Genomic DNA, 23,310 nt, shown 5'->3' on the forward strand with positions numbered 1-23,310 from the left:
TCTCCAACACAGATATCAGTTACATTGAGAACCAAGAACATACCTGAGAAGTTGTGGCAAGAGCTTGACTGACTGAGTAATTATAGAGAGCAGAGCCCGGAGATCCAGGTTGATATTCAGGGCAAATAACTTTTTCCTGTGCCTCATGTTCTTTACATACTTAAAACTAACTTAACGATCAGTATCAGGCACCACAAAAAAAGGACACTGCTTTCACATACCATATATGTCTCCAGCTGTGGATGCCAGTTTCTCACTTTCAGATGTTATGTACTACCCACAACACACACAGGAAGCTGCAGGAGTGTGTGTTAAGGATATCAAGCAAACCAAACCGTATCCAGTTATCTTTTTTTACACACAAGACGTTTCATTGCATTTTCTGAATAGAAGATGGTCAGTATCCAAAAACTAAGCGATAAAGGCCTCCAAAACAAAAATATTTATAATAAAAAATGTAAACTTTTATTGTACTCAAATCTTTACATCATTTGGAATTAAACATTTAGAATATAACAACGTTTTTAATAACCTCTCCAGGAGCTGAAATACGGAACCAAGAAATACAATGACATAGGATTATGTTGTTGAAAAGCCTTTCTAGTTTGAAGCAACAGTTTGCTTTAGTAAAAAAAGATATCTCATTCTGGTGGTAGTTCACCTTGAAATAACCTTATATTAGCTTCCTTCATATCTTAGTAATTTAGCATCCAAATCCACTTCAAAACTACAGTTTGCTTTTCTAAAAAGCTTATACATTCAATGTGGATACTAAAATGGCCTTTGAGTCTTAGAAACTTCAAAGAATACACTATTTGCAACCTGATTCCTGGAGTGAGATCAATATCATAGCATATAGTAGACATTGTTTCAAAAAAACATACTCCAGTCCTCAAATCTAATGTGCAATCCATTACATAAAGTACAATACAGATGGTTACCCAAAATTCTTTCTGCCTCCACCCCTCCTTCAGATTAGTGTGAAAACATCATGGAAAAACTGCATTCAAGGATCCTAGTAAGAATATGAAATGTGCAAGGATAATAATAAGGAATGGAACATGTTATGGATACAGATATGACCGTACTGCAATGTTTATGACATTTGCAGCGATCTTCTCATATTCCATTGAATAGTCCTGAAGCAGAATTTGAAAGACAAGAACTAAACAAATTGACTGAACCAGTTGTTGATGGTATGATGGGGACTCCGAGTGTCTGCTCGGCAGACACAGCTGTCCTTCCTTGCAACCTCACCAAAGCTGTGCAAAGTTGAAGCGGATCTTGAGGAGATATCGCATGTGGACCTGATTGGAATTGTACACTATATATTCATTGTAGTTCAATGTGTAACCATTGGGATTCACCACACCAGTCTCCTTTGCAGGGCCAAGAGGCACTGTTACACCATTCCTGTAGGAAACACAAAGAAATTAGTTATTACAAAATGAATGTGAAATGTTTTCTTACACTGCAAAGTGTAAAGAGATTTTACATGTGCAACATGGTGTTAATTTAGACAAAGGCTGGGTACTAGGACACTTTGGACTTCTCACAAGGCCTAGCACTGAGCAAACTGATAATGGCTGCAGAAATCCTCCATTTACTTCACAGACCCGAACCACGCTTTTGTAAAGCAGATTTTATATGCCTTAAAATTGATGTGCGTTTCTTCCAGCAATTCTGCAATGCTGCTTAAGAAAAAATCTACAATTCGACAGGGAAGCGGCACAGCAAAATACACTTCACAGTAAGAGTCACTCGTAACTACTGGCCTAGCAGAAGGTGAAGAATCAAAAAACTAAAAGATAGCATGGCAAAATGGGCCAGGAAAGCTCATGAAATGAGTTAATATAGTCTTATCATGAAAGTGAGGTGGCCTGGGCAAGCCCAAGAGGAATTGAGCCATAAAAGAAAGAAAAGACGAGAGTCCACACGGATATGGCTTTTGGATTGAGAAGGTCCTTTGCAAGGAGGTATGGGTGAGCAATGGGGTAAAAAAGCTGGATGTCAATCAAGCAAATCAACAGGCACGGGGAGTCAATCAGATTTTAAAGAACCACCTGGAGAACTGAAAATAAGTCTTCTTCAGAGCCCAAGTATACCTGCTTGCTAGCTAATGAGCAAGTATGTGCTGGTTGGCAACTGCCCAGATAATAAACACTGAAGGCCCCACGTCCACAATGGAATCTAATGGTAATTATGCATGCTTATACACATGAGGAATGGGAAGTGCCATTCTTTAGACTTCATACTTGTAGCAAGTGGCACTGTTGGGCTTGGCCCTGAGCTGTTTATCAGGGGATGTATGTCGTTACCACGCATGCATTTACAACGCAGCCTTTACCACGCAGGTTTTACAACACAAGTCGTTACAACGACTTGCGTTGGGGGGCGCTGGATAAAGAATAGTTTAATTTACTATTACAACTCCAGTCCCCGTGGATAGTAGGGAAGGTTTTGGATAGTAAATTAAACTATTCCCTATCCTACAGCGCCTCCCAGCGCAAGTCGTTGTAACAACTTGCGTTGTAAAAGTTGCGTGGTAAAGATACTGCGTGGTAAAAGTTGCGTTGTAAACGCTGTTCACCTTTATCAGGCATTCTGGAACTTGCTTTGCACTGTGGTATTGCAGTGCTTTCTGGCTGTTGCTTTAATGACCAATGCAACATGAAAACCAGGCATGCGTGATGTGTAAACTGGTAACATGCATTTCTAGTGCCCATTTTGCAATGTTCTGGCACATCATCAACTCCCAGGACATTATTTTCTTGAGCATGGATATCGGTGCCTGTCATGGAGACGTCACGTTCCTTTGTTGGCCTTTTGGACCAGGCTAAGGCTGCACAGAATGTCCACGTGCTGTCTTGATCTATCTCCTGTTGATGGAGAGCAGGGCACGAGCAGCGGTCTGTCAAGATTGAAGACACTGCGGGGCAGGGAGTATGAGGCTCCTGGAGAGCTGGGTAGATGCTTTCATCTGGAAACTGCACCAGAGATGCAGAGTAGGCCACAATCAGTCATGCAGGGTCGCTTCAGCAGTAAAGCATGCCGAGTGCTGCTAGAGTGGCAGTCTCACAAGGTGCTTTATAAAACATCATATATGTACAAATAAAGGTAAAAACACATTACTATATTTCCCTTCATAATTCACACTTTATCTAAAAAAAACATGGTCTTTATCCCCCGAGTTGGCCGATATTTTCATTCCTTTTATCAGATCCCAACTAATAATGTACACAATTATTGAGCAATGTCGTACCCAGGAATATCAGCTAGTTTTATTTTATTTTTAGCTTGTGTCAAGCTCTTAGACGTAATACTGTATGAAATGTGATGTGCAATGCTTACCACTTTATCGTGCATACCTACAGTAGAAACTGTTTTGTGACAGAAACAGCACCAGTCACATTTAGAAAATTAACTGTGTGAGGAAATGCTGTGCTTGTTCAGCTCAATTACACCCAACAAATGCTGGCTGAAAACTAACCAATAAAGATGCTCTACGAGAGTGCACTGCTAAGCAAAGCAACATCCACGTTGCACATCCTGTGTACAGCACCAGTCAGAAGATTGCTCTGACTTAGGAGGTCAGTCTTTTCTGAGTGCCCTGGACTTATTGCAGTGATGGAATATGGCTGAACCGCAATGCGTCCAGGCTAACTCCAATGAATGGAAGAATCTGCGAAGGAGTCAGGTATGACTTCGGCTCGTTGATAGTGAACATCAACAATAGCAGGATGTCTGCCATCATCTGGAGGTGGTCTACAACTGACTGGCGAGCTTGACTTCAAAATCCAGTCATCAGGGAAGGAGAAGAATGTTATCCCCAACTTTAAGTGTGCCATCCTAGTCTGCCTTCTCATGGAACAGATGTGGCCTATCAAACGATATGTCAAAGAGTTAACCTGTACATCTCACGAAAATCCAGTGGAATGAATACACGTGTGTCCACAGTACAACATTAGTACCTACTGCCCTCCTCAGGCAATATGTAGTATCCAGACCTGCATGATTAACATATTTGGCCGCATCCTGTCCATCAAGAATTGCCTGGGCTAAAGAGGCCATAAGGTCTTCCAGAACTGCTGGCAAAATCTTGCTGGCCATGTTCCAACTGCAATATGTTTAGTGACCCAGTGAGCGAACACCTTTCACTGATCTCAATGCTAGGCTGGTGGATGAAAAACATATGCTTGCCAAAAGCCTCAAGCTCCTTGGATTCTATATCCTGAGGAGTGATTAGGAATGAATTGGAATCTACTATCCTAGTTGAGACCTGTACAACAAGGCTGTCTGGAATAGGATGTTTAGTGAGAAAATCAGTGTTGTAAGGAGTCAGTCTGTGGCTCCTGGCTACTCGTCAAGGGTAGGCAAGGACAAGGCTTCAACTAAGTGGCTATCAAGGTTATCAGTGAGGGCATTGTCAAAAGGGAGCAAGGGTGAAGAAGCAGCTGGCCCAGGCTGATCTTCATTTCAGTCTGAACTGAAGGCAACTCTAAATCCAGTGCCTCAGCAGCCCTCCGGACCACCACTGCAAATGAGACACTATCTTCCTTTGGTGGCTCAAGTGGCAAATCAAGCCCTTCCTCAGGAGGTGTGTCAAGTTCATGCAGAAGGCATAGTGAGGAGGGAGAACGCCACCCCGATCACCACCATCATAATCGATTATCCTGGGCTGACCCTTGTTCTGGCAGAGTCAGAGTAAGAGACACAAAGACCATGGAGCCTCTGCTGCAGTGTACGAGATGGTTGAGGCAATGCGTCAGGCCCAAGGTGCATGAAAACTGGTTGCACTTTTGTAGCAAAACGCTGGTCAAGATCAAGTCGAAGTTGGTTCAGTGAATGACATTGATACCAGTACCCAATCTAATTCAAGCGCCATTGGTACCGGCGTGGATGTGGAAAAGACTGGCATGGGTCTTGGAGTTGGAATGAAAATCTGGTACCAGTGCTAGTACGGGGACTCTAACAGATTCAAAGGGGTCACACTGCATTAAGGTGGCATCTACTGGCGGTAACCGGCCTGAGGACCACAAGGTGTGTCAGAGGGAGCCAGAAATGCACCAAACATTTTCAGCATGACCTGAAAAACTTCGGTCTACTCACAGTGTTGTTGATGGCAGGGAAACCCACTTACCACTTCGAGCGAAAAGTTTACCACCTGCAGAAACTTCCTTAGGAATGGGACTGAGTGTGTGATGTGGAAAGGAAGCAGGACCTATGCGAAGGCTGCCACTTCGTGCGTTCTGCAACATGCAACTTCGCCACTCGGTCCTGGATCACTTTTAGGTGCAGGAGAACCTGTTTACTTTGAGTCGGGCCCGAGCCAAGACACACACATCATGCGAGTCCAGGACCGACACCAGTTTCTGCAGTCACGCATGATGTGAATCCTGTTATTTTGGTGGGGACATTGCCCCCTAGAACACTGGAATTCAGTTTAGGAATCAGAGCTCCAGATCCATTTCGGAAGTCCTGGAAAGAAATGAATTGCCATCATGGTGTTTACATGCGGCTCCGCGAAGTCCCTTCTGAGGCACTACAAAGCCAATTTGAAGCCACTTAGTTGCGCACGGCAGCACTTCTGAAGAAGAATTGCCAGATCCAATCTAATGTTTAGGAAGACCTCTAAGGTGAGGAATCTGCAGTTATAAGTATCCAACAGAACAGCAGGTGTGGCTTGGACAGGGCAGAAGAAGGCTGAGTATGTTTGGTTCCTTTGTGGGTATACTTCTCTGCACTGAAATTCAGCTGATTTAATGCCAAAATTACTGGAGATACATGACTGATCAACCCTACTTCTAACACACTGCTCGTATGGAAAGATAAAGAAGTCTTTGACATTGAAGTTGCACGGAATCAAACATTGTACAATTAATGGATGTACTGATTTAGAAGAAAAACATAATTACCTCAATTAAGGGGCTCAATCCATCCCACAAGAATTACCTTCCCACACGGAGTATGTACGAACCCAAATATTCAGTGAACCACTGAGCGACTACTTACTTACATTAACGGCCAATAAGTATAGTTGGCGTGGCGGCACAAGCGTTGTCACGATCCCAGAGGCATCAACAGGCTCAACAAACGTCATTGACAAAAATTATTGACAAAACCAAGGATGCTACTCTAATTCAACCGCTGCAATGACAAAGGCATATATCATCAACCTAAACCTGTTCCGAGGCATGAAAGCCACAAACAGAAGTGTGCCTAGCCCTCCGCACTAAAGACTCAGACAGCAAATCAATATCCCACTGTCTTCATCACATGCAACCGCCATTGACTCTAAAGCTATGCACATATAAGGAATTGAATCTCGCCTTAAAATATATCTATTAACACTCTGCCTGCAATGAGTAGTTCCTTCGCACACACAAAATGGCAGCTACAACGTGGATCTAACAAACCCAGTTACCAAATTAAGAGATGTATCACATACACCATTTACATGACTGATTCGATCCATTACTGAATTACTCATAACACTATTCTGAACACTGTTCTTCCTAAAAACATGACTCAACATACAAATACAGAGAACATCCTATTGGATTTCAGGCTCTGTACTCATGGTCAGCACAATCATAAGTCTTGCTTGAGTTGTTTGCTACTAAACCAGCCAGGCATTACTCGCACCACCATTTAAGAGTCACCGAAACACAGGAATACAGTCTTGGTAGTTCGAAATAGTCACTAGGATCCTCTGATGCCACCTCCATCATCCATCATACTCGGCTGACCTGCAGAGACTGACTGATGTGTCTCACATTCAGTTCCGACAATAGGCATCTCCTGGTTGGGAATTCATATAACAGGTCACCCTGAGTTGTCACTAAGAGTGCTTTACACCATACTCTTCTACACCTCCATACGAACAGACCTTGCTACTGCACATAAAAAGCTGTCTACACAGGTGAAACAATCACATACACACAGAGGTTGCTAGTTTTTAATAATCCACCAAATATAACCAACAGGTTATATTTGTAGAGTGTCTGCATGCTCCACACTCACAATGACAGACAAGAGATAAATCAAGCCTAAAAAGCTCTAAAGCACAACCTTCCAATCCAGACTCACCAATTTAGAGCAAAGCTGACATAAACAGTACCATGGACATAATGCTAAAAAAAAGCTGGCGGAGGTGCATGAACTTTCAGACAATGAAAACAAATGCAGTCAACGAAAACAAATGCAGACATGATGCATACGGAGATCTCAGCTACTACAGCAGACATGAAACAAATAACAAAATCAGCCAATTATCTGTTAACCCCTCACATTCCAACATGCGGAAAGCATACTAGAATTTCAGAGGAAGAATAACCACATCAACTGGGGTGGCAATAACATCTATGCCTGTATTTTTTAGCCCTCCGCCACTGATAAAGGTATCAATGTAAAACTTACCCACATATGGATGACCTAGCTACTTTTTCTATCGGCAAAGCATAGAATTGGCGAACAGATGGTTGGGAGGAGGTTATTGAGCCGATTTTTGTTTTGCCCTATGTTGCTCTGTTCAGCCAACTCAACACAGCTACACCATTATTCTGTTTTATTTCCTCTGCACCTTTCCCAACTTGGCTTGGAACTTATTGAACCATAGGTACCCTAAAATCTGTACTCAAATTGTCACCCACCTACATGACAAAACGCCAATACCAAGATTGTTTCCAATCAATATAGAACCTCTGCAAGTGAATACTCACATCAACAGACCCAACTAACAATGCGCATATCCAACCTAAATATCTTTCTTAATACAAAGGGCACTAATCCCCCAATTAAGACTTGTGTTACCATATTGTCAGGAATCATTTCAATATCAGAGAACAGGCTATGGAGATTAAATTACAAAATCGTATACTTCCCAGAAAATATTGAGATAATTAGATGCTCAGATCGCAAATTACTTAATGGACAACTCTATCCCAGAGATCTAATTTTACCTATATGGAAGGCTATTAAAGACACTATTGGAGGAGGACTAATTAATATCAGTTCTAAAATAAACAAGAATACTAAGAAGCTCTTAAACGTTAAAAAAAAAAGCTAAAAACCCAGAAATCTCAACATATTGCATCCAAAAACAACTCACTACTTAACACACACACAAGAAAGAATTAGGAGTGCAACTAAATGTTAAGCTCAAGGTTGGGAATCTGGGTCAATAAACAAAAATACATCAAGCTCTGAAGCAAATGAAACAAGAAAATTGCTTGGCTTCTACTTGAAATTGACACAACAAATATGTTATCCCTTTCCTCAAGGACAACAATAACCCCCCCCACCCCCCCCCCCCAAAAAAAATAATAATAGCCAACATTCTTAAGGAATTCTCTAATGAACTCTACTCAACTAATAGACATATTAGTACATATGATTGTTAACAGAATGTGGCTAATTTAGATTTCCATCCCTAATGGGTAATGAAAGTGTAGGAACCAATCAATACTCCAATCACGTTAGAAGAGATATCGGAGGTCATTAAAAAAAGTAAAAGAAGGGAAAACAACTGGTCCGAATTGGTGCTCAGCACAATTTTACAAAATGTTCGGATCTTTGTTATCCATTCCATTCCATTCCTTCAGCTGTTTGATCACTTTGCTAAGACTGAGGCTGTTTTCCCTATCTGGCGGAAGCAAAAGTCACAGTCACATGGAAGGAAGGCCAGGATCTATTGTGCGCCAAACACTGCAAACAGTTAATAAATATTGATTGCTAATTGTATGCAAAGATCCTGGCCAACAGATGAGAAAAAATAATTCCGCTTTTGATTAATCCATCCTAGGTAGACATCTTGAAAAAATGCCTATCCATCGAAACCAGTCTCTTCTGCCACATTACAGATCAGGCTAACTGCTTGTCCTCCCTAACGGTGGCAAATTCACCTGAGACACAGATGGCATTCGACAAAATATACTGGCCTTTCATCAAAGCGGTCCAGTTCAAATGTGATGAAATTTGATTAAAATTGTGATATACTGGGTCTACAGTAGGAGATAAAAGAAGGAATCATTTCAAACTTTAGGTACCAGATAAGGCTGCCCACTATTTCCAGCCCTATTTCTCCTAGCCTTGGAAATCTTACTACATAACATCAAAACTAATGGAAAGATCTCAGACATTAAATGTTGTGATATTATGGTGAACAAGCAGCATATACTGATGAAATTGTAAGTCCACCTAAAACGCGTCCTCTTCAATCCAAGCTCTAATGGATAAAACAGAGTCTTACTCTTCTATATCAAGATATACTCCCACCAGAGATCTGAAGTCAAACCTTTATACCACATAGTTGCTAAAGACCTATTAGGCCGTTCCAGCTTGTCCTGGCAAACCATAGAGCTAGAATATCTAAGTATTGAATTAGCTGATAACCTTCCAGGTACCATTAAACACTAAAAAACAACAATTAAAAATATAGAAGGCTGTTCACTGACATTTCTATCTGGGTGGGGGGAAGGGAAGGAACTATAAAAAGGATGATCACCCTAGTGGTACCGTACCAAATAACTATTGAATCAGAAGACAACTTCCACACATTGGACCCAATCTTTAATTCATTTTCTGGCAAAACAAATGGTCCTAGATATCACTCAAAAAAATTAGATTACCAAAAGAGCTAGGGGGCAATTACTTGGCAAACTTCAAAAACGATCAAACTGCTTTCCTATTCTAACAAGGCACCAGATGGTTCAATCATGTAGAACATTACTATCCCCATATGGCTAGAGTTCTAAAACTAAATATTAAATACATTAGACGCATGTTATTAGTTGGCTTATGGTTGGAAATCACATTAGAGAACTCTAACCTAATGTCAATTTGGTGTACTAAAACAAATTAAAAGGGAAAGTAATACCCTCGATTGGCATCTAAAAGCATTTTATTCAATCACCGTGGATCTAACAAAGATCCGTGAACGTGTGACAACTTTTGAGATGGTTACCAAATAAAGAAAATTGAAGTCTACAATTTTAGAAAATCTAAGTCTGTCTCAATAACCTTCCTAATCTCGACAAGAATCCCTACATTGCTCAGCTCATTCAAAACAAGAATGGTCAATCCATTTCCAAAAACTATGCACTCGTACAAACAAAATAGGGAATCTATTATATAACATACACTGAAATGGGAAACGATTGAACAAAACAGCTTTTGTGGAAGAGTAGCCCGGAGAAAACCCCATTCTCTCCAAAAACATTGATACATTGCTCATGTTTGCAAAACAGCACATCAATTTACCACAAGACTTCTGGAACAATGATTTCTGAACAGACTAGATGAAAGAGGAACTGTCTGGCTATAATGCACCACAACATGCTTGGTGAATACTAAACACTATGGATAACCTAACGGCACTACAGGTAATAAATGAAAAATATGTTAAAGTTAGAGGAGGAAGAGTGTATGCAGCATTTATAGACTTCTCCACAGCATTTGATAAAGTTGATTGTCTTTTGCTGTGGAGAAAACTGTCGGATCAGGGTATGCCGGCCATCCTTTTGGAGTTAGTCCGCGCTCTCCATACTGATACTTGGTGTAGAGTCTTGATGGGAGGGGAAAGAGGTCTCTCCCAAGCTATCCTCACTATAAATGGCTTAAAACAAGGATGTTTATTGGCCCCTCTATTATTCTTTCTCTATATATATCTGACCTCCCCTATGCTCCGTCTCTAAGTGAGGGTATCGCCCCATTACTGGGGGGAAAACCGATGGTCTGTTTCCTTTATGCTGACGACATACTAATATTGGATTTGACACCGAGGGGCTTAAATAGTCGTTTGCAGGTACTAAACGAATATGCAGAGGTCCACTACTTAAACATAAATATATCTAAAAGTAAAGTAATGTGCATGCACGGAAGAAAAAAGTTGAAGTATGGGAATTTTGTTTGGTCTGTAGGTGGACAAAAATTGGAACTTGTAAAATCATAAGTTTTCCTGGGAAAAATGGTGTGTGGAAATTTAAGTGATAAAGCCCATATAGAAAATAATATTCGTAAAGCAATTACACAGGGGAAAATTTTGGGTTCCCTCCATAGATCAACAGGAAGAAGACACTTTGCACTCTTATTAGAGGTATTTCGTGCTAAAATTCCCGCTTCCCTATTGTATGGTATTGAACTACTTGACTTGGGAAAATGGGGCTTTTCTAAATACAACAGAAGGAAAAATTTTACGGAGCCTAGCCTCAGTCAACTCCTGTAGCTGCACAAAGGTTGGAATTCGGTCTGAGAAGTAGTTGGGCACAGGGTCTCGCAGGGATAGTGCGATGGGTTACAAGCCTTGTAAAGGGTGATCCTGGTACACTAAGATCTTATATTCGGAAAGAATTATTAGGAAGCCTAAATGAGCAGTCATTAATTGTTAAAAAATTTAGAATTGCGGTTGACTTGCTACAACTGGATGTATCTGTACTTTTTATCTTATCGCCATATCAATTAAAGGCCACTTTGAAACAGGCCACCTGGAAATTAAGTTTCACTATGGATAGGGAAGCCCGTATTCTAAAGAGAGGCATTCATCCAGCTATTGATTCCTGTGCGATAAACAAAGTACAACCTTATATCACTTGGAACCTTCCCCATGGAGTGTGCCGCTTTTGGCTATTATCGAGGCAGGGTATACACCCGCTAAACAACGCATTATCTAAATGGTATGGTTCCTCTCCAGTTTGTAATTTGTGCAATAATTCTATCCAGGATGTTACCCATGTGCTATTTATCTGCTCTGCTCTATTATTGTATCGACGTATATGGATGAGGCCAATCTGTTTAAAATTATCCATTTTTTCTGCCTCTGCATTAACAGACTCCATCTATGAACCACCAAATGAAATGTTTTGTCATAGGCTTTTTAACTTTTTTAAGTGCTTTTTAGATATATATTAATACATTTATACGGAGGTCATGATTATTAATATTGGTTTTTCTGATGTTTTATAATATTTAGTGCATTTGTAATCATATTTTATTGTTTGTAAATGTATACTTCATTTTTTTATGTGGATCTCTTTGGAGTTCCAAAATCATAAAATATACTTGAACTTGAATACTAAACACTGTATCACTACAAAAACCTCATACCATCTAGTCATGCATGGTGGTAGAGGGCAGATAATTTTGGCTTGCTTTGTAACAGCCTCACAATTGACAAGTCCACTGTAAATTCCTCAATATACCAGTGCATCCTGGAGTCAACGTGAGATCATCTGTCAAACAGCTAAAGCTTAGTCAAAAGTGGATCATGCAACAGGAAAATGATCCAGAACACACAAATGAAAAGAAAACAGCAGTTTGGGATAGCCAAACCAGAATTAAAATGCGACAGGACCTAAAGGTAATGTGCATAAACAAATATCCTCAAAAAAGTAATTGAGCCTAAGCCGTTTTGTATAGTACCTGGGTTATAATTCCATTCAGGAAAGGTGAGAGACTGTATTTACTTACTCTTGAGCTTCTCTGACGACTGGTAAAAACAGTGAAGTCCTCTTAAGGAGAATGTCTATATAAAATGTGATTCTGATTTTAATGGGAGAAAGAAAAAACTTTGCTAATGTGAAAGATTGCAAGAGCCCGAATGCTGCTGGAGACCAGTGCCTGAAAAGTATAAATGCTGAAGACCTCTTGTCTGACAGCAATCTCATCTTCTCAACACATTTCCTGTGAGTGTCCGGTGTGTTATGGGTTGCTGCCAAGGGAATGCACATTGCCACTGAATGAAAATATTTTACAGTGTTACATTTGAAGCATGGTAAACGAACTACTGTGGAGATCACCGAGGACCTGTAATATCCACCATATATACATTAAGGAAATTGTTGATATGTGCAATGGGATTATACCTTTAAAATAAAATAATGTTGTGCAATCTTTTGTTCCTTCCTGCCTGCTGGCATGGACACTGCCAAAGCCTTCTGCCCACTCTGGAGCAAAAGGGCCCTGGAGAGTTATTTCTGTTTGACAGATTGGGTCCTGAGATTTATAGAATCTCTTGTGAACCATTATCGCTGTTCTATATCCCTGCTGGGCATGTTAATTGAAAGAGGCGCACTGCATTAGATTGCACTTCCATCACTCTTTAAGGAGCTATAAACTTTCTACCAGTTTTTAATCGAACAACGGGAACTTTCACTCTTACAAGGTCACCAACAGTGGTAATTATATTTTGTCTGAACTAACCTATGCTTTTCATCCACCTTTTGCACCCTCCCTTCTGGAACAAACCTAAGACCCTTTCACAAACTCTTTAGTTTGATGCTAGGAAACCTTCCCTTTAAAGGAATAATTAGTGTCTGCGTTGGGAGTGGTGTATACAGCCCATAGCAGTTAAGTTCCTAAGACCAGTCCGAACCACTTGCAAGGAACAACTGAATATATATATATTAACGGTAATACAATAAGTAGTAATATGATCTGTCCAAAAGCTAGTTAAAAAACCCTCAAATGTAGCAGAAATATATCGGGAACCATTGTCTGTTATTATTTCATAAGGAATACCTTATCCGGCACTGCACAGATTCCAAGAAATTATCTATCAGCACAAGACAATAATTTGATCTCCAGATAACCTGAATATTAGTCAATAACTACAATACCATATTTTGTGGTGTCTTTCTTCATCCCAAGTAGACCAATAATAATCAAACCCAACTTGGACCACAAAACCTTTGGCATTGGAACACTTTCAATAGGACTGAGCAAGGTAACACCTTCATGAGTACTCTATAATGGCAACCTTGATATACAATCCGCTGTGGGGTTTCTTATTCCCAGCATGCATTTTGTTTGGCAATAAAATTCTTGCAATCTGCAATGCCATTTTGCTATCCGGGGAGCTGCCTTCCCAGCCCCTTTTGTTTCACTCTTTCCAGGTCACCAATTGAAAGGAAGAGACGCCCCAAATGACAGGTAAAATCAAAGTTTGTTCCTTCAAGTTAAAAATCAAACCGGGCCTACAGCACGAGCCAACTGCTCTAGTACCCCAACATTCCAGGATCCCTTTCAACCATATCAGACCTAGAATGCTGAACACAAATGAGGTAAAGACACAAAGTAACATATCACAATGCCAATCCTGGAAAGTTCATTGTCTGAAGGATTGTGGTTACCCCTATCGATGTAAAATTGTACATGAGTATTAGTGCATAGGGGAAAGTGGAATTGCCAGTCTTAAGGGATTAAGACCTAGGAAGTGGTAGAGTAGTACAAATGTTAAATGATCTGTAACTTACGCAGTCACTTTAAAAAATGAATGTTCCTCTTCATCATGCTACCTGTCTTCTTTTGTGGCACACGATCATAATCAGTAATGTTAAAAATGCTTTTCTCTTTCTCCTCAGCAAGGCCAAACTGTGTTAAAGTTTCCGAATATCGTAAGTGTGAAAGCAGATGTCTGTTGAAGAGGTCCTTTTTTTTCATCAGAATTCCAATAATGCTGCAGCCTTCGTCATCAGCGCACTCGCCAACAAGACCAGCACCTGTTCCCAACCGTAATCAAGAGAGACACCTCATGCTAGACTAGAGGTGTATAATGAAGGGGTGCATAACGGTTTGGAAAAAGAGGTTGATATAGTCAAGATTTTCACAACATGACGGAGGCAATAAATGCATTCTGCATGTGGAGCTTCCAAATAGAGCTTTTCCAGGCTGTGTTTCTGGGTCACTTTTAAAACAACTATGATTGGGAGGATTTTCAGCCATGACAAGATTATCTGCGTTACAGGGGCATCCAAATTGTGGTCCTGAAGAGCAAAATTCTGCTCACCAGACTACTCCTCAGCAACCTGTCAAACGATACTGGCAGCAGCTGATGGAGGATCAAAATAAAATGACTTTACAAACATTAATAAATATGTATTTAAGGAAACTAACTGAAGTCCAAACAAGACGACTGAATGGTATTTATATGTGAAATGTACAGGAAACCAGATGACATTACTGTTAATTGGACTTACGGTAACTTTAAATGAAGACGTGCAAAAGCCAGTTGGACAGTAAGTTATAACGCAAACACAAAGTCTTCTGGAAAAGGCAGCCATATGTAAAGTGCATATAATTTAAGAAAACTCCAAGAAAGACCCGGGTTAGCCAAGAAGAAAACAGAGATCAGCCTACAGATAGCTCAGAATATATTATCTCATAATGATGCGTTAGCTCGACAGCACAGGCTTCTTTCCACTGGCCAGTCAGTAGCAGTTGCAGTTAGCAATTTTTTTAATTAAAGGAAATCTGGGACAGGTTTACAATCAGAATTCAGAAGAAGGGTGGGTCCAGAAGGGCAGTTATTCGTTTGGAGGAGGAGAGAGCGGTGTGTCCAGAGGGGCAGTTCCTCGTCTTGAGGAAGGGAGAGGAGACAGAGATTTCACAGAAGGAAGTTACTTACCATTTGATAGCTCCTTATCTGGAGGAGACTATCTAGCCACACATTCCTTACCTTAGAATTATCCCCAGGGGTCAGACTGGATCCGGAAATTACTTGTGAGCAGTATCCCAGTGCGCTGGTAGTCGGAGACATCCGGCTCCGCATGGAGTTGTCCGTGCCAGAAGGGACGTTTGCGGCACCTATATAGGTGCCACTCAGGCATCCTGCCCTCAGTAACTTTTCACAACTTTCCATGCCAGAAGCACGGAGCCACGAAGTACAATGACCACTTGTATGGAATACTAGAACCCTGAAAAAGCGAAAAACCTGTCCCTAGAAAGTTGTTCGCAAGGCGGGGAGGATGGATGGGTCAGTAAGGAATCTGCGGCTAGACAGAGTCTCTACCAGATATGGTGCTACCGAAGGTAAGTAACTTGATCATCTGATGGAGACTTCTAGCTGCAAATTCCTTACCTTAAAATAAATGCTCTAGCAACACCTCCCCAGAGGTGGGTCTGCCGACCAATTTCACATCAGTAATTCCTGCAGAACTGTACAGGCAAATGCCCATCCCTACGGACCTGACTGTCCAGGCAGCAGTGTTTGGTAAACGTGCAAGGAAGCCCACATTGCTGCCTGGCAAATCTTCAGGACCGGAACCCCGCATGCTAATGCAGTGGTAGCAACTTTAGCTCTGGTGGAACGCGCACGTAAACCCTCAGGGGGTTGCTTCTTAGCCAATGTGCAGCATATTTTGATGCAGAGTACGATCCATCTGGAGATGGTCTGCTTCTACGTAGCTTGCTCTGGCATACCCCACAAAGATTGGTAGACCACCCGGAACTCTTTTGTGCGGTCAAGGTAGAACACTTTTTTGCATGCATGATAAGGCCTGAAGCTTACTGACCCTTCGGGAAAATGTTATTGACACAAGCAAGGCCGTCTTGATGGTAAGGAGCTTCAGTGGACAATTTTGCAAAGGCTCAAAGGAGCGCACAGAGGGAAAGCGAGGACAAGATTGAGGTCCCCCGGGGCATGACAAAAGCAGGAGGAGGAAAAATATGTTACATACCTTTAAAAAAAAACCTATATACAATAGGGGATTGGTAAAGGGAAGGTAGGTCAGCCAATCGATGAAAACCAGATATTGCAGACAGGTATCCCTTAACGTTGCCCAGAGCAGAGCCCTGCTGAGCAAGGGAAAGAATTATCAGGAGAACCTGAGAAAGGGGGCAAATGGGATCAGTGTTTATTTCTGTACACCATGCCACAAATTTAGCACAACGGCAGGCGTAAACCGTCTTGGTAGAGCGACGCCTGGCTGCCAAGATAATGTTACAGACTTCAGGCGGATGGTCAAAAGCGGTCAACTGTCACCGCTCAATCACCACGCTAGAAGGCGGAGTGTTGATAGGTTCAGGCGGAGAACCCTCTCCTGCTGCTGGGACAGAAGATGCTCCAGAAGGGGCAGCCTGATAAAAGGACCGATGGGCATGCTGAAAACCTCGGGATACCAGACTTTCCATGCCCAATATGGAGCCACTAGGATGGGCCCAGTCATTCCTGATCTTTTGAGAGCTCAGGGCAGGAGTGGTATGGGCAGAAAGGGGTACAGGAGTCCTGAGCTCCATTTGAGACTAAAAGTATCTCCAAACGAGAGCTGCCTTGGAAACTCCAGTGCTCAAAACTGCTGACATTGCACGTTTTCATCGGTGGCAAACCGTTCTAACCAAGGCTCCCCCACTACTGAAAGAGACCTTGCACCACCTCAGGATAGATATACCATTTGAGATCCGCTAGGCATCTTTGGCTAAGTTAGTCAACCGTGGCGTATAGAGAACTCGCCAGGTGTTGAACCACAAGGGATATGCCCCGCTGTTCCAGCCATGTCTTGACAAAGGCTTCCTGACCCCAATCTGCCGTTCTTGTTGCAGTACCACATGGTGGTTGTGTTGTCCGTGAACACTTGCACTAACCTTTCCTGGATGGAAGGTAGAAAGGCTGTCATGCCAATAGGATTGCTCAAATCTCCAAAAGATTGATGTGGAGGGAGGATTCCGCTGGACACCTCTGATTTCCATCTCTCCTAGATAGCCGCCCCATTCCAGGAGTGACCCATCTGTCACCACTGTCAGATCTGGTTGGGTAAAGGAGAGGGGTCTGCAGCTGACCTAATCGCGGTTCGTTAAGCCACCGCTGCAGGCCCCTTGCAGTTCCCTTCGAGATCTGGACCATCACAGAAAGATTCCCCTGATACTTTGCCCACTGGCACTTCAGTCCCACTGCAGAGCCTGCATATGCCAACGGGCATGTGTCACAAGCAGGATGCATGAGGTCCAGAGCCTCAGAGTCAGTCTCACCAAAATCCAGGATACAGGCTGAAACATCAGTATCATAACCTGAATATCCTGGACTTACTGTTTGGGGGGATAGGCCCGAAACTGCACCGTGTCCAGAACAGTTCAGATGAAAGGGAGCTTCTTAGAGATTTTAGCATGTGGATAGTGAACCCCAGTTGGGCAGGAAGGACAGGAATGTGGAAGTATGCGACCTACAAGTCTAACGCTATCATCCAGTCTCCAGAGCAGATGGGACCTGAGCAAGAGTGAGCATCTTGAATTTCTCCTTCTTGAAGAAGAGAGCACAGGTCGAGGATAAGAGTAAGGGCTCTGTCCTTCTTGGGTACCAGAAAGTAGCGGGAATAGCAACCAAGACTCATGTCTGGTGTCGGCACTCTCTCTATGGCTCCTTTGGCCAAAAGAGCCAACACTTCCTGGCGGAGAAGAGATAGGTGGTCCTCTCTCAGCGTCTCATTAAGTAGGTGGCATGGAGGGAGGGGCAGTCTCAAAGGGGAGAGAGTAGCCCCTCCGGACCATCCACAAAGCCCACAAATCCAATGTTATGGACTACCAGCCGGGCAGGTGAAGGCAAATCCTGCCATCCACTGGGTGCCTATGATGGTAAGCTGGCAGATAAGAAGGGTATAGAGGCTGCCCTGTAGGGGGGGGTTGGTTGACTGATGCGACCGTTGGCCACTAAACCCACAAGACCGGTAGGAACTGCAGCCACACACAGGTAGGAAAGCTTCTGCGCAATGTTGGCTGTGTGGGTAAAGATGTGGTTGCACACCACCTCTATGGCCACAAAAGGCAGATTCAGGGTGACAAGGTGCCATAGAAAGGCCCAAGGACCTGGCCGTAGCCCTGCTGACTTTTAAGTGCTCCAGCGCTGAATCCTCCTGGTCTCCAAAGAGATGGGAGCCATCAAAGGGCATGTCCATGAGAAAGGTCTGGCCATCTCTACAAAAGCCAGTAGTCCTCAACCAGACGTGGTGTCGCAGGGCCACTGTCGACAAAACCGCTCTGCCTAGGAAGTCGGTGATGCTCAATTCACAACGGATGCTGAAGTTAGCTGCATCCCTCCCATTGGCAACAGCCTTGGAGAACTGTTGGTAGCACCTGTGCAACCCTATCCCACAGGGTGTGGGAATAGTGGCCCAAAAGGCATGCAGTGTCACAGAGTGCAGCGCCATGTTGGCAAAAGAAAACATCTTCTTGCCAGGACTGTCCAGTTTCTTGCATTCCCTGTCCGGTGGTGCAGTAGGGAATGTACAAGGATTTACATGGAACATTGAAGTTGGGACCACCAAGCTATCAGGTGTAGGGTGCTGGGTGAGGAAATTTGGGTCCCCGGAGGGGGTGGTGGGCAATCGTCTTGTTCACAGGAGCCCCTGTGTTGGGATGGACCACGACCCAAGCAGTACATCAATAAGTGCCTCATTGAAAGGGAGAGGTGGGTCGGATAGTGACATTCCCGGCTGAAGCACTTCTGTCAAGATATTAGTCTTGAGAGCCACTGAGAGCAAGCGAAGGTCCAGGATCTCAGCCGACCTTTACACCACCATTGCGAAGGATGTTCCCTTCTCTATAGCCACAGTAGGGGGAGAAAGCATTCCACTATATGGAGAAGTAGCCAGTCCACTGGCTTCACCAGATCCTCACACCGGTCCATTTGTTCCTCATGAAGCTGGCATTCCTTAGGGTTCACTGACCCCTACCATTCCTCCCAGAGTCCTAGCCCATAAGAATAGGGCTTAGGCCCTGGCCTGGAAGGCATGGCTCCAGTCAGTGCCGGGGTAGATGTCGGACAATGCCCCTCTGGCTCTGTGTCGGGAATGGGGGGACCGGGAATGTCGGCCTCTGGATTGGCGTCAGAGAAGGTTGAGGTGGTCCGACCTGCGCAGATTCAGAACCTTCTGTGGATCCTTGGAGCTTGACTGGTGCTGCAGCTGTGGATCCAGTAGGGGTCCCTCTTGCCCACCGAAGGGAATAGGCCGCCCAAAGATGAGGTGCATGGCCTCATAAAACTATTAATAGGGTGGGGGTTGCCCTGGATAATCGGGGAGGAGCCGAGCCGCCCCAGGCACTAGCTCAACCACGGAGCCAGTCCTCGAGTGGCGACACTCTCTCGTCTCATCAGCTGACGGAAGAGGTCCAGGACAATGGACGCCGGTAAACCGAGTGTGGAGTACTCTCTGCTGCTCGGGTTTTGAAATACCTAGTGTGATTCCTTTATTGTCCTGGATAGAAAGACTCTGGAAGATTGATGCACATATATTTGCCTAGTACACGTTTTTGACGTCTGGACTACAGTGGATTTTATGTATGGAATTTGGATTAACTTTAATAAGGCCTGATGAAGTCAGAGATTTGGAGGCATCAGAACTGACGAAACACGTGTTGGCTATGTGTGATCTCGTGAAGATTTTATCATACCTCAAGAATAAAATCACTGTGGATAAGGAAGACTGATGATAATAATAATAATAATAATAATAATAATAATCCACATTTGTAAAGCGCGAACAATCACCCGTAAGGGTCTCTAGGCGCTGGGGGCTGTCGGGAAGATTAAGCAAGCTATTGCCCAGAGTCACAAGGTGCTGGGCTGACCTACCGCCGGAGCCGGGGATCGAACCGTGATCCCCAGATTCCAGCGTCAGTTGACCTGGCCGCGGCGCCACACCTCTCCCTGGTTGGACTTTGATTCCGTGATACACATGGTGTTGTGCTCAGGACAATTTATTCTTTTTGCCATTGGACTGGTTTACTAGTCCTTTTCTGGGGGTATGAGTGGCTGTCCCCGTCCTTGGAGCACACAACATAAATAGTTTGTACCAGATTGAGGGGAACACTAGAAAACTTTTTGCGCATAAGAAGCCTTGCCACTAATCGCTTTGTTTTTCTACCTACATCTGTTAATGGCAGGCGCTGCAGGGCTTGAAGCTGGCCTTCTTGGATGACATCCCCGCCACATCAGGAGGCAAACCTCAAAAATTATTTGACAAAACGTTGAAAATCCTAGTAAAAAAATTACACAGGGATAGCTCTTTCTGAATCTGTGCTGATACGGAAAGAAAAGAACCGACATCAGCGCGGCTGGGTGGCACCTATATAGGCACCCTGAAAGTCACTTCTGGCACGGACGATGCCAAGCAGAGTTGAACAACGCCACCTACCAGCACACAGGAATACTACTCATGAACAAGATCCAGAGCCAGTGCGATGCCTGGGGATAATTCCAAGGTAAGGAACCCTGCAGCTAGAAGAACAAGTTACTTACCTTCGGTAACAATGTATCTGTAAGATACATATCTTAGTTCTAGATTCCTTACCTTAGAATTACCCCCAGGCTTCAAACTAGTTCCCGGAGAATTTTTACGTAGCAGTGCCCCTGCGCGTCGGTAGGTGGCGTCAGTTGACTCCGCGTCCGGATGTCTACTTAGACGCCGCCCATGCGTGCTGACATCAGTTCCGACACGACTTTTCACGCCAAATACGCAGAGCCATGCAAGACACGGACCACTGGTGCACCAAACTAGGGCCCTGTAAGGAAGTACCTATCCCTAGAATTCAGTTCGCAGAATGGGGAGGATGGGTGGGGCGGTAAGGAATCTCTGACTAATATAAGTCTCTTACAGATGAATCGTTACCGAAGGTAAGCAACTTGTTCATCTGAAAGAGACTATTAGTTATAGATTCCTTACCATAGAATGAATACCCCAGCAATAGCAACCACGGAGGTGGGTCTGCGAACTAAGTTCACACCAGGAAGTCCTGGAGAACATAACGACTGAAAAAGCCATCTCTCCGGACTTGGCTGTCCAGGCAGTAATGCTTTGTAAACGTGTGCAAGGATGCCTACGTGGCTGCACGGCAGATGTCAACCGGCGTAACTCCACGTCCCAAAGCAGTAGTGGTTGTCATCGCCTTGGTAGAGTGGGCATGCAGTTCCACTGGGCATTCCCTTTTAGCTAAAGAATAGCAGATCTTAATCCATAGGACAACCCATCAAGAGATAGTACGTTTATGCACGGCCCGACCTTTCTAGGCACCCACATAACCCACGAAGAGTTGATCGTCCACCCGGAAGTCTTTAGTGCGGTCAAGGTAAAAAGACAGTGCAGCTTTGGTTCCAGACGGTGGAGCCTCTCCTCCTCTTTGGAAGGGTGCGGAGGTGGGAAGAAGGTGGGCAATGTGATGGTCTGATCTATGTGGAAAGAGGTAACCACCTTGGGTAGAAAAGAAGGCCTAGTACGAAGAGCCACTTTGTCCGGATGGACAGCAAGAAAGGGAGGTTTGGGAGATAAAGCCAGAATCTCACTCACCCTGCGAGCAGAGGAGATGTCAAGCAGGAAAGCAGTCGTCCAAGTAAGGAGACGAAGAGGACAATTATGTAGTAGCTCAAAGGGAGCACACATAAGATAAGTGAGGACAAGATGCAAGTCCCACTGGGAAATTACCAAAGGAGAAGGAGTAAAGAGATGAGTAATGCCCTTCAGAAATCTGTTAACAATAGGGTACTTGAAAAGAGAAGGCTGATCAGGAAGGCGAAGAAAGGTAGAAATGGCCAAAAGATAGCCTTTAGGAGTGCCCAGAGCAGAGCCCTGTTGGGCCAAAGAAAGAATGAAGAAGAGAACCTCTGAAAGAGGGGCAGAAAGGGGATCCACAGCCTTTGCTGTGCACCATGCTACTAATTTGTTCCATCTAAAGGTGCATACCGTTTTAGTGGAGGGACACCTGGCTGCCAAGATGATGTTACAGACTTCGGGAGGAGGGTCGTAAGCAGTTAACTGCGGCTGCTCAATCTCCACGCAAGGAGGAGGGGCTGGACAGGTTCAGTGGAGGACCGTCCCCCTGCTGCTGCAACAGAAGATCCTCCTGAAGAGGAAGTCTGATCGGCGGATCGATGGCCATGCTCAAGAGCTCATGGTACCAGACTCTTCGTGCCCAGTCAGGAGCCACAAGAAATACTTGGGCCCGGTCACGTTTGATCTTCTTCAGTACTCTGGGTAGAAATGGTACAGGCGGAAAGGTGTATAGGAGGCCACAATTCCACTCGCGATGAAAGGCGTCGCAGAGCGAGTGCCGCCTTGGAAACTTCAACATGTAGAACTGCTGCGTTCTTTTCAGTGGCGAATAGATCTTATCTAGGCTTTCCCCACTGCTGAAAGAAACCCTGCACCACCTTCGAGTGAAGACGCCATTTGTGATCCATCATGCATCGGCGACTGAGTTTGTCCGCCCTGGCGTTCAGGGAACCCGCTAGGTCTTGAACCACCAGGGATATGCCCTGATGTTCCAGCCATGACAAAGGCGAAGAGCCTCTTGACATAGGGTTCACGACGACACCCCGCCCTGTTTGTTGCAGTACCACAAGGCGGTGGTGTTGTCCGTGAACACCTGCACTACTCTTCCTTTGACAGAAGGAAGGAATGCCTTCAGTGCAAGACGAATCACTCTGAGCTCCAAAAGGCTGATGTGGAGCCCACACTCTGCCAGAGACCAGAGGCCTCTGATCTCCGCCTCTCCCATGTGGCCCCCCCATTCCAGGAGTGACGCATCCATCACCACCGTGCACTCTGGTTGGGG

General features: G+C 44.0%; 1 protein-coding gene across 1 annotated transcript in view; it reads right to left on the bottom strand.

Moving 5' to 3' along the window:
* Nucleotides 1–442: 442 nt before the first annotated feature.
* Nucleotides 443–23,310, bottom strand: part of PARP2 (poly(ADP-ribose) polymerase 2) — a 231,218-nt gene continuing 208,350 nt past the window's right edge. The window contains exon 19 of the mRNA XM_078652645.1: nucleotides 443–1,413. Within this exon, the coding sequence (XP_078508771.1) occupies nucleotides 1,254–1,413 (160 nt within the window). The 3' untranslated portion in view covers nucleotides 443–1,253. The remainder of the gene's footprint in view (nucleotides 1,414–23,310) is intronic.

Source organism: Lissotriton helveticus, chromosome 7 (assembly GCF_964261635.1).
Source record: "Lissotriton helveticus chromosome 7, aLisHel1.1, whole genome shotgun sequence".
NCBI lineage: Eukaryota > Metazoa > Chordata > Amphibia > Caudata > Salamandridae > Lissotriton > Lissotriton helveticus.